Genomic DNA, 12,185 nt, shown 5'->3' with positions numbered 1-12,185 from the left:
AAAGAAGGATAAATGTGAGAATTTTTTAGGTAAATGCATGCACCTTGAGATCAATTTATTTAAGTGAAATAAATTGGACACACATGTTTAAATACCACACTGTGTGAGAAACTGAAAATGTAATGACCAAGATAGGCGATAAATATTGGGAAGTAGGAAAAAATGTTCAAATTGGAAGGGGAGTAAGAGAAGAGGTGGAGAAAAGGGGGAAAATGAGAACAGAAGGAAAAACTGGAAGCAGAGTTTTTGTAAATGAGGAGAAGGATTTAATGGAGGGGACTGGGAGAAAAAGAAGCATCGAGATATATCATGTACAAGGGCCAGGCAAACAGCTCAGTGGTTTAAAGTGCCTGCAAGCAGGCACAGGGGCCAGGGGTTCAATCCCTGGGCCTGCCATGTCAGCCCCGCCCCCAGGGCATACTGAGATGGCAATTGAGACTGGGCGTGGTGGCACGCACCTGTAATCCCAGCTCTTGGGAGGCTGTACACAGGTGGATCACTATGAGTCCAATTTTGTAGCGAATTTTTAGACAGACATTCCCTAAATGACTAACAGTCCTATGTGCAAAGCTGAACAGTATTTGATCCAGAGTTTCACAAAATGAAAAGTGAAAAGTTTTAGCTAAATAAATAAATAGTTTTTTATTACAGTATGGTTTCATAGTGTAACTTAAAATCTAGTAGTATAATGGTGTCTGCAGCAGTGTTCTTTTTTGTTTTATTTTTTATATTGTTTATTTTATTTTATTTTTTTCCATAATTTTATTGAAAAACAAATAGCAATGAGACAGTTTCAAACCAAATTGGTAGGACAGTTTCAATAATTAACACATTGCATATGTTCCTCCCAGTGGTTATTTGCTGTACAAGATGTGGACATGATATCCTATTTACAAACATAATTAGAACAAATCCCTCTATTCATTAAGAGAATGTAACTATATATCTATTCTAACCATTTTAAATACACAGATACAAAATGGACATTCATTTGTATCCCCTTTTTTGTTTAGTTTCGTTATTTGAATATTATAGATGTGTTAACTCAGCAAAATATTGTAAAAGAGTCCAGTAGCCCATAGTAGTATTGGGTCTTCCGCTTCACTGGCAGTGTCAGGAATTGTTGACCTGAGTCCCCTACAGCTCAACATAACACCATGGCTTTACTTCTTATACTTCGTTTTTATACTTTTCTGCTGGATGGTTAAGACCAAGATAAAGCAGGACCTATGCAACAAGAGTTGTAGCTTTTGGGTCTGATAAGGTCAGTGAAATCCCCTCAGGATTTATCCTGAGATCCTGTACTTCAGATTGTAGATCTTCTGTCAGTGTCAGCCATGTGGATGAGTCACGGCCATTGCTTGGCAACTGTGCTTTCTGTGAAAGCCTGAGAGAATGTTTTCTGTCCATGTGACTCTCCTTAGGCACACTCTACATCAAGCAGTGCTCTTTTTGTTCAGGATTATTTTGGCTATCCTGCGTTGTTTTTTTTGTTTTTTGTTTTTTGTTTTTTGTTTTTTTGTTTTTTTTTTTTTTTTTGCTTCTATATGAATTTCAAGATTGTCTTTCTAGTTCTGTAAAGAATATTGTTGGGTTTATCTTTATTTTTGTGTTTGTTAGTTTTATGGTACTGGGATATTGAATCCAGCAATTGAACGTAGGAGTTGAGCTCAGGACATTCATACTGAGCTACATCCCCAGCCCTTTGTTATTTTTGTTCTGTTCTGTTTTGTTTTGAGACAGTCTTCCTAAATCAATGAGGATGGGCTCTGTCTTGAGATCCTTCTGCCTCACCCTCTTTCATGAGTGCTGGAATTCCAGGTTGTGGACCACTGTACTTGGTTTGTTGGTATTTTAATAGGAATTACATAGAATTGATGGATTACTATTGATAAAGTGCCGACTCCCAATTCAAGAACAAGGGAGGTCTTTCAATTTGTCAGTTTCTTTCTTGACTATTCTGTAATTTTCATCCGAGAAGTTTTTCACCTCCTTGATTAAGTTGATGCCTAGACATTTTTAAAGCTAATTTAAGCTACTGAATGTGTTCATTATTGATGTGCAAGAAAGCTATTGATTTCTGCATGTTTATTTTGTATACTGTTGTATTCATATTTGAGCCCAACTAACTAGAATAGTTACTGGGCCTCTGTGAAGAAAAGAGGAATATTGGCTCAAGTCAGGGTCTCATTTTTCGTATGCTTTAAAGAGCTCATTTGGATGATTTTTTATCTACTCTTTACAGGCAGTCTTTCTGCTCTCCTTCGTTCCAAATGGGGTCCATTAAAAGACAATGAGCAAACAATTGGCTTTTACACAAAACAAATACTGGAAGGATTAAAATACCTCCATGACAATCAGATAGTTCACCGGGATATAAAGGTAGGATGCACGCTGTGATTCACTTCCATGAGTTCCTTGCTATGTAATTGCGGATTTGCAGAAGTCATTTTCTGTTATGCACATGAATTTAGAAGAGCGAACAAATCTTTGAAACGGTGGACATATATTGCTCTACTCTGAATTAATTATGTTCATGTTTTATCTCTTCTACTTAAGGAATAGCCAGGTTCAACCATAGATTGAGTTCACACTGTCAAATATTTTCTAGGAGCTCGGTGGGGTCCGTGCCACAGTTTAAAGAGAAGCAGGACTTGGTTCCCGTTCCTAAGGAGCTGACAGGCTGACTTATGGACTTATCTTTATATTCTTACTCCTAATCACTACCTATAAGTTTGAATCAGTGGATGATCAGAAGAAATAGTAACACCCCTCCCCCCTGTTTTGGGGTTTTTTGTTTTGTTTTGTTTTTTGAGACAGTGTTGCTGTGCAGGTCAGGCTGTCCTTGTGCTCACTTTTGTAGCCCCCAGGCTGGTCTCGAACTTGCGCTGATCCTCCTGCCTCAACCTCCTGAGTGCTGAGATTATAGGCATGCAACACCACGCCAGGTTCAATCACCCTTTTTAACAAGTATTACATACTGATACATCGAACTAAAATTATAATTTATAAACTCTCTAACCTATACTAATAACAGATTTTTAAAAAATTTCTAAAATAGTAAACTTTTCTAAACTAGTCAGGTTTTGACAACACAAGAGGAAAAAGATGGGAGAAAGGGCCCGCGGGATAACAGTCTAATGCGCCTGCTTAGGCAAGCTTAGGCACAGCGCATGGACCCTCTTTCATCACCGCACCACATGCCCTGCCCCCACAGCAGGCCACAAAAAAAAAAAAAAAAAAAAAAAAAAAAAAGGAGTGGAAAAAATTTTATTACTTGAAGCAAATAAGGAGAGCACTGGAATTATTTGTAAAGCCACATTCTCCCCAACAAAAAAGCACTTGGAAAATTATTGGGGAGGAAAGCCCACGTAAGAGCAGGACTGATTGCTGAGCGTGCTCAATTCATGGTCCTGGGTCTCATTCAAGGAGGATGGTCGCTGTGACCTCAAGAGATAAGAGGTTAGTATTATAATGAGGAAAGTTTACTGTGGATGATATAGAAGAATGAGTCAGAGTGACATTGAAACCATGACCTTGTGGTTGTTCCCTACCAATTTTGTTAAACACTGTAGCTAAAACGAAATGAACAACTTTATGAAAGTAAGTTAACAGGGCTGAGGCGATAACTCCACAGCGTAAGGGCCTGCCAGCAAGTGCAAGATCTTGAGTTCAGTACCTGGTTCCAGAGAGAGAGAGAGAGAATGAATAAATGTGTGTTAACAAGTCTTTTAAAGGGCAGCAAGCGGCTGGCAAGATAGCTCAGCAGACTAAGCGCCTACTTAGGCAAGCGCAGGGACCAGGGTTCTATCCCTAGCTCCAAAGGTCATGGCGGCTCCACCGCCAGGTGCACTGAGCTGGCCAATGAAACCAGTCACGGTGCCGTGTGCCTCTAATCCCAGCACTGGGGAGGCTGAAAACAGGAGGATCACTAGGAGTCCAAGGTGCATAGCGAGACCTTGTATCAAAAGAAAGAAAAACAGGTTTTTTCCTATCCTAAAGTCAACGTATGTGCACATTTATCTGTGATATCCCCAAATATCCTAGGAAAAGAAATAGAACCATATAGAAAAGAAAATAAAGGGCTGGCCAGATAGCTCAACAGAATAAAGTGCCTGCTTAGGTAGGCCCCAGAGACCCGGATTTGATCCCCGGTGTGCCTTGCCAGCCCCACTCCCAGGGTGCTCTGAGACAGCAACTGAGCCCGGGCATGATGGTGCATCCTGTAATCCCAGCATTTGGGAGGCTGAAAACAGGAGGATCACTACGAGTCCAATCTATGCAATGAGACCCTGTAAGACCCTGTACTGAACACATTTTAAAAAAAAGAAAAGATGGTAAAGTAATTGGTAATTATGTAATTCCTAATTTAACTTCAACAGCTATCGTACTCATCCAGCCTTACTGGGTGCAAATAGCAGTGAACGTTCCCTCAGAACCATGCTGGATCTTGGGAGTTGAGCAGATGGTGAACACTTTGTGGTATATGAACACAAAACTGTTTTAAGAATTCTGTTGAGATACACTGTTAATGAGAACATAGAATAATATCCTTATTTGTTTCAATCATTCCTTCTAGCTGAACTTTACAAATCTGTAGTAGGAGTACCTGAAGGAAGGCTATGGTTTTGACTGAAGCCCTTTTTTTTCCTAGGGGGACAACGTATTGATTAATACCTACAGTGGTGTCCTCAAGATCTCTGACTTTGGAACATCAAAGAGGCTTGCTGGCATAAACCCATGTACCGAAACCTTTACAGGTATGTTTTTGCAATGATACAGATCTTACGTAATTAAAGAAATAATTGCTGACTTTGAGTCTAAGGTGGGAGATAAACTGAGTCAGCTTTCTCACAGACATTAATTTTGGTATCCTTTGATGCTCACTGAAAAATATTGCACAGAATTGGAGCTGCCCCAGGTCTCCTCTTGTGTTTATGTGACTTGCTTAGTCTCTTGTTCAGTGCCACTGAAGATTATTATTTATTCTCAATTTGTTGTTGTTGTTGGTTTTGTTTTTTTTTTTCCCCTGTAATTAAATCTCTTCTGCTTGGCCTACAACCTCTCTAACATTAGCAAGATTTATTTTTAAAAGCATTTCCTTAGCTCAACCCCTGTTATTCTTACACTTCCCATCTGGCCTCCGAATTCTCTCCTTCCTAGTTATTTTCTTCCTGGGATCTATTCCTTTACTCCATGATATAAATAACCATTGGATTTCCATTCAGAAAGAGGAAATGACTCACCTCACAGAAGAGGGTGGGAAGAGCACTTTCCGGAGAAATTAGGCAATGATGACTGAGCTGTTTCTAGTGCATAGTCCTGGCAGAGTGGAACAAAGTGATTTGCAAAAGGGCAAAGGTAGCCAAAAAGAAACAAGCTGAAGAGTTTGACAATAGCTCAACAGCAAAAAGGAGCCAAGAAGGGGACCTGGGGCTTCAAACCTGGTGTCTGCATAAGTTCTTATTTCATGCTGATCTCATGAGTAGTAATAGGTGTTGTTGTTGTCACTGCATTGTGGTTGTTATTATTGAAAAAGATTTAGCAACCCTTTTTAAAAAGGTTAATCTCTCCTCTCTGGTCTAACATAAGGTAGAGTAGCCAGATGTCCCCATTTCTGAATCCTGTGAGGGAGTACAAGGACCTGCATTTTGTGAATGAAGAACCTGAGAGAGTATGGTTATCATTGTAGAGGTCATGATGGCTTGGACATGGTAGAACTCAAATTTTCAATCAACCTTTTGCTTTTTGGGCTCTTCTTTTTTACCTTACCTTCCTTTTTACCTAGATTGGGTGGCCAAAAAAAAGGAAAGAAATTCTGTGAATTTTCTCCTCAGCATCAGCAACACCTCTGGCTTAGGTACTACCCTCAAGGCAGCGGGTATTTCAGGCACAGAGTTACACATTTAGAATGTACTTCTAAATAAAATAAATTACTAACTTTAAACATCTCTACATTACTTCATATTTTCTCAACTTGGCAAGACACATTTTAGACGCTGCCAAATCTTAGTAACTTCTGAAAGGAAAATCCCTATTTTCTCACACTTCTGTGAGAAAGATGCTAATTTATTATGTTCTAATCTTTAAAAACTTTTCTCTTTTTTTCCTAAAGGCACTTTATGAAAGCAATCATCCTTGGGACCTTTTTTTTTTTTTTTGCACTGGAAGTCAAACTCAGAACCTCACACTTTCCACGAAGGTGCTGTGCCACGGAGCTACATCCCTGGCTTGGGACCTTTGTTTTTGCTGTCTCTCCCACTGGCCTCAAATGAGTGATGATGACAAGCTTAAATCTTTCTTAAGTTCTGATACGGAGAGCCCTGGTGTGTGGCCCTCAGTACCCCAACGCTGTAGACCTCACAGCACTAACTTGTACTCACTGAGTCACAAGTGCTTGGGTAGCTTTGATGAATTTAGTTAAAAGACCAGGATCTGTTTCACTTCTTGGTAGTTTTGATGAGGCGAAGACAACAGGGACTGTCATGTACGGAGTACTTACAGTACACCTCTATCGGTACTAAGTACTTTGTGTGCCTTGAAATTCATTCGTCACCCTTAATCCTTACATGTCATTAGGCCAGTTTACAGTGAGAAAAATAAGGTTCAAAGAGGTTACGGAACTTGCCCAAAGCCACAAAGCCAATTAGTAACAGAGCTGTGTCTTAATAAAACTAGACTTAACATGCTAAATGAATTAATTATCTTCTCCCCAAACCTGTTCCACCCACACTCTCTCTTGTCTCAGCTGTGCCTGCTCTGAACTTAGAGTTACCGGTGACACTTTTTCTCAGACTCTAACCCAGGTCATCAAGGAAGCCCACTGGCTCTGCCTTCAAAATCCGTCCCGACATAGACCATTACTCTGTGGCTGCCGCCCACCTGTCTCCCCCACATCAGTTCAGTAGCTGCTAATCATTCTCCTGCTTCTACGTTTGCACCCTACTGTCTGTTTCTGACACAGTGGGTCCAATCACCTAGAGCACTTCATGGCTTTCTATTTCTTTCAAAGCAAACAAATACTGAAGTCCTTTCAGTGATGTGGATAAGGCTGTCCCCAGTGGAGCCCATCACCTTTCAGACCTCGCTTTGTATTGTGTTCCTCTTGCTTTCTCGGCACCAGAAGCATGAGCCTACCTGCCCGCCTTTCCTTCATGACACCAAGCAAGCTTCTGCCGCAGGGCCTTTGCACTTGCTTTTGGCTGCCGATATCGTTCTTCTCCGAGCAACCTCATGGCTTCACCATCTTCAAACCTTTACTGAAAGGCCACCTCAGTGACACCTACTATGACCAAAAAAAAGTATCATATGTTGTGGAATAAAGAGAGAAATAGGTATGAACACATGACTTAAATGTGTTCTTGAGGGCTGGACAGATAGCACAGCAGATTAAAGTGCCTGCTTAGGCAGACACAGGGGTCGGAGGTTCGATCCCCAGCCTGCTGTGCCGGCCCCACTCTGGGGGCCCACTGAGGTGGCTATTGAGACTGGGCATGATGGAATATACCTGTAATCCCAGCGCTTGGGAGGATGAAAACAGGAGAATCACTACAAGTCCAATCTGTGTAGTGAGACCCTGTAGAACCTGCACTAAATTAAAAAAAAAAATGTTCTTGTGCCACTTGTTCAATGAGGGATAAGTGAACACAGTTGGCAAAGTTCTTTGACAGTGTCTGATGGATAAAAATGTTTGAGTAATTTATTGTTGCCATCACTTGAATTATTCAATTTTTAATTTTTTATCTTTAAAGAGAATACAAAAATAGTGAAAAGAAAAGAAAGAAAGAAATAAAAAATAGACCAATACAGAATTTCACTAAACAAAATGATAGGACTCCAACAGTGGTTGTTACATTGCACGTTATTGTCTTCAAGTTAGTTGTGATTGGTCAAAAAATTAAAAAGAAAAAAAAAACTTAAACATTAACTGTTCCTTTGAATAGACTAGCAGAAATCATTATCCAAGTTTTTAAAATTAACTATATTTTGCACCCAAGCGTGATAGTGCACATCGGTAAACCCAGCACCCGGGAGGTTGACACAGCAGGATCACTGTGAGCTTGAAGCCAGCCTGGACTACAAAGCCTTAACTATGTGGCAAATCTCTGTCTCAAAACAAAGAGAACTATATTTTTGATCAGTTGAAATCCCCACTCAACTATTCATATACCTCAAATTCTCTCATCTATTCTTTTTTTTTTTTTTGGTACAGTTTTTTTTTTTGGGGGGGTGGGGGTCTCTCACCTATTCTTGACCCAGAAACAACAAAGAGAATGGTAGTTTTCAACACGTATTTTCTAAAAGACCACTGGATTTTAATTCAGTCATTAAAAAATTATCACTTGGGGAAAAGGTATAAGTGAAAGAGAAATCGTAACAATTTCATACCAAGAGTACTTGAGTCTTGGGTAGCACAGTTGCCTTATTGTTGGTCAAGAGAAAGGAGTTACTCCAATAATTTGGCCAGTTTAAGCTGAGAACAGGCATGTACTTATCTGCAAACATAAACTACAGCCATGAAATGGTAAGCTCTAGAGGATAAAACTAGACAGTACTTGAAAGATATAACATGCTCTGTGTGTGTGTGTGTGTGTGTGTGTGTGTGTGTGTGTGTGGTACCTGGGATCAAATTCAAGACCTTGTATTTGCCAAGCAGGTGCTATCTCCCTGGCTGCAAAACCTATAACATACTTTTTAAGGGCCAGTAAGATAGCTCAGAGGACTAAGCACCTGCTTTGACAAGCACAGGGACCAGGATTTGATCCCCAGTCCCTCATGCCACATTGGCCCTGCTCCTGGAGCATGCTGAGCCATCAAAAGAGTCCAGGTGTGGTGGCACACACCTGTAATCCCAGTGCTGAGGAGATTGAAAACAGAAGGATCACTAGGAGTCCAAGCTAGGTAGTGAGACCCTGTACCAAATACATAAATGAAAAAAAAGCTTTTTAAAATGAACAATAGTCAGTTATAACCTGTGATGGTGGCTTTCATAGAACCAGGTTGGAGAAATTTCCTATCAGTTTTCACCTAAAAATCATATATAAGGTATACACAAAAGGCGTGACCTCACTTATCAAAATATCTGCCACTTCGGTTATGCAGAATATTTAAGTAGATTTTTTTGGTGAATACTTCACAATTTGAAGTTATTCAGCATAGCGTCGCAGGTAAATTGCTATTTGCTGAATATGTGATTTGTATATCTGTAGTGGAGGATATAGTGACTCTTTGTTGGTCAGCTTTCTATCACTGTGACAAAATGCCTGAGTAAGACAACTTAAAAGGAGGAAAGATGTATTTTGACTCATACTTTCAGAGGTTGCAGTGCATGGCTACTTGACCCTTTCACTTTGAGGGAACTCATGGTAGAGCGAAGTTGTTGACCTCATGGTGTCTAGGAGGCAAAAAGAGAAAGGGATGGGGCCTCGGGCCTCAGTATCCCCTTTAAGCACACATCCCTGCAGACCTAATTTCCTTCTACCAGTCCCACGTCCTAAAGTTTCCACTGCCATCCATCATCACATTGCCATCAGCTGAGGACCAAGCCTTCAACACACAGAGTCTTTGGAGGTCTTTTAAGACCAAGACTAATAACATTCTGTTTCTGGCCTTTGGAATTCATATCCGTCTCAAAATGGAAAATGCGTTTGTTCCATCTCCAGGAGTCCCCAAGGTTTTAATAGTTCTGGCATTGCCCAGAAGTCCAAGTCTGATGCAGAGTCTTAGCTATGAGCCCCTATTATCTACTTTCAAGTTACAAGGCACAAAGTAAATTATCTCAATACGAAAAGGAAGAACAGAGGAATAGAAAAGAAGGATCGAAGAAAAGCAAGGCTAGAACTCTCTGCAGGGCACCACTACATCCTGTAGGTCCATGACCAGCTCCCAGGGCACTCGGTGGAAGGACCTGGGGAGCCCTGCCCCTGTGGCACTGGGCGCTGAGGCACGTTGGCCATTCCTTGGGTAGCCTTATTGCCTGGAAGCTCCTCTTGCAGACATGTCACACTCCTTGAGTTTCTAACTGCAGCCTCAACTTCACTCTCACAGCTTTACACATCAATTGAGGGTCTGTTTGCAAGACTGATTCTTCTAAACATTGCCTGGCTTCTCAGGCTTTCCTTTGAAACCTCAGTGGAAGCCTCTATGACTCTGCAACTCTTGTGTTCCTGCCTGCAAAACCAGCCTGATGTGACTCATGCCAGGATCTGCCGTCGGTGCAATCTACACTGCCGGAGCCTGCTTGAACCTGGGCTACTGCAGCCGCTTGAGTGCCAGAACAGATGAGCACAGTGAACAGTCCTACGGAGATAATTCCTTACGTGGTCCTGTGCTAGAGTACCCTGAGGATTTTTCTCAGACAAGCCTTTGAACTTGCTACAGGTGGGATCTTGCTGCTTACTGGAGAGTCCCTCGGTGTATCTTTTCTGTTGTTCTGGTGCAAAGTGTTCCGCTTCTTTTTAATGGCACTGATCTATTGCAATTCCACCCTCTTAGCTGCAACTTTAAATGTCTTCCTTTTCCAGTAAATAGCAGTTTTCAAATCCATCTGCCAGCTTTACGTTCTAGTGCTCATGGTAAACCTGGCTGAAGCAGCCAGTGGTATCCACTCCACAGCCTGTGTGCTATGCTATTTTTGAAATTTTTTTCTCCACATTAATTAGTCCATCGCTGTAAACTCAGCTTCCCATAAAACCTCAGTGCATGAACAAAACATAGACAACTTCTTCAGTAGAAAGTAACTTGAATGGGCTGTAGTGTTCGTCAGCATTTTGATCTTCTCATCTCCCATCAGAGCCATCCAGTTAGCCCTGCTGATAGCATGTCTAGGCTTTTTCTAGCCTGCTTCTCTCAGCTTTCCCAAATTCTTCCCACAAACCAATTCCAATGGCTGCCGAATCATTGCATCAGGTGGAGTCACAGCAACAACCCTAGTTCTCATTACCAATTTTCTGTTTGTCAGCTTTCCATTTGTTATGACAGAATACCTGAGGAAAAACAAGCTAAAAGGCAGAAAGATTTATTTTGATTCAGCTTTTAAACGTTTCAGTTCAGGGTTGCTTGGTCCTATCACTGTGGGCCTGTGTCAAGGTAGAATATCAGGACAGCGAATAAAGCCACTCACTTCATGTGGCCAAAAAGTAAAGAGAGACAGGAGGGTTCAGATCCTATTCAGGAGCACCCCTTGTTATAATGTATGTCTAGATGTCCCCCAAAGTCCTCATGCATTCATAGTTAGGGCTTTAGGAAGGTGACTGGGTTGTGGGGGCTTATAATTGATTTGCTGTTAGGAAGTGGGGTCTGGTTGAAAAGGCAGGTTAATGGGTATTTGGGCCTAGAAATATTTGTCTCTCTTCATGGCTCTTCCTTTTTCTGTCTCTGCTTTCTGGCAACCATGCTGTGAACAGCTATCCTCAGCCATGCCAGCCTGCCCAGGAGCCAGCTGACTATGGACTGAGACTCCTACAGACTATGAGCCAAAATAAACCTGTCCTCTTAAGTTATGGGTATTGGGTATTGTGTCCCAGTGATGAGAAATGAACTAAGACGTGTCCCCAGGGACCTAACGTCCTTCAGGAAGGCTCAAGTTCATAACATTTCCAGTCCCATCCAATTCCACTATCAACTGAAGACCAAGCCTTTGATCATGAACTTTTGGGGGTCATATAAGATCCAAACTGTAACATACAGTATGTTCCTGTTCATGCTCCTGACTCATTCCAACTCTAGTGGCTACTGGAAGTGTGACTCTAGCCTGTCACTTGTCGCTAGGTGTCATTGCTCATGAGTGTTTGCCTGAGAGACAACAGGTCAGAACTAGATCCACAGTTTCTTGGCCCACATTTAATGCCATTCTCACCATTACTGTTCAACTCCCTGATTTCATGGAGCTTTTAAAGTTTTTCTTTTTTTCTTTTATTCTTATTGATACTATGTCATGGTTTATCTCTACTGATGGCTCATGTCCTGCCTTTGATTACTTAAATCTCCTATTCTTTGGGCCTCAGATATGCAGTAGGTCTCATATATGTGATTTACAGAATGGGGTATACTAGAAATTATTTACATTACTTTGTTTTACCAGTGCTTTCAGAATGGCCATGCCCTTTGCACCTGTAATCCCAGCTCTTGGGAGGCTGTAAACAGGCGGATCACTAGGAGTCCAATCTAGTAGTGAGACCCTGAAC

At 41.3% G+C, this 12,185-nt stretch overlaps 1 protein-coding gene across 1 annotated transcript in view; it reads left to right on the top strand.

Moving 5' to 3' along the window:
* The window catches only part of Map3k5 (mitogen-activated protein kinase kinase kinase 5), a 243,822-nt gene that overhangs the window by 182,546 nt on the left and 49,091 nt on the right, over positions 1–12,185 (top strand). Inside the window, exons 17-18 of the mRNA XM_023712197.1 lie at positions 2,246–2,382; positions 4,655–4,760. Coding sequence (XP_023567965.1) covers positions 2,246–2,382; positions 4,655–4,760 — 243 coding nt within the window. The remainder of the gene's footprint in view (positions 1–2,245; positions 2,383–4,654; positions 4,761–12,185) is intronic.

This window comes from Octodon degus, unplaced genomic scaffold (genome assembly GCF_000260255.1).
Source record: "Octodon degus isolate 3935 unplaced genomic scaffold, OctDeg1.0 scaffold00024, whole genome shotgun sequence".
NCBI lineage: Eukaryota > Metazoa > Chordata > Mammalia > Rodentia > Octodontidae > Octodon > Octodon degus.
This window is presented reverse-complemented; position numbering and strand designations above follow the sequence as displayed.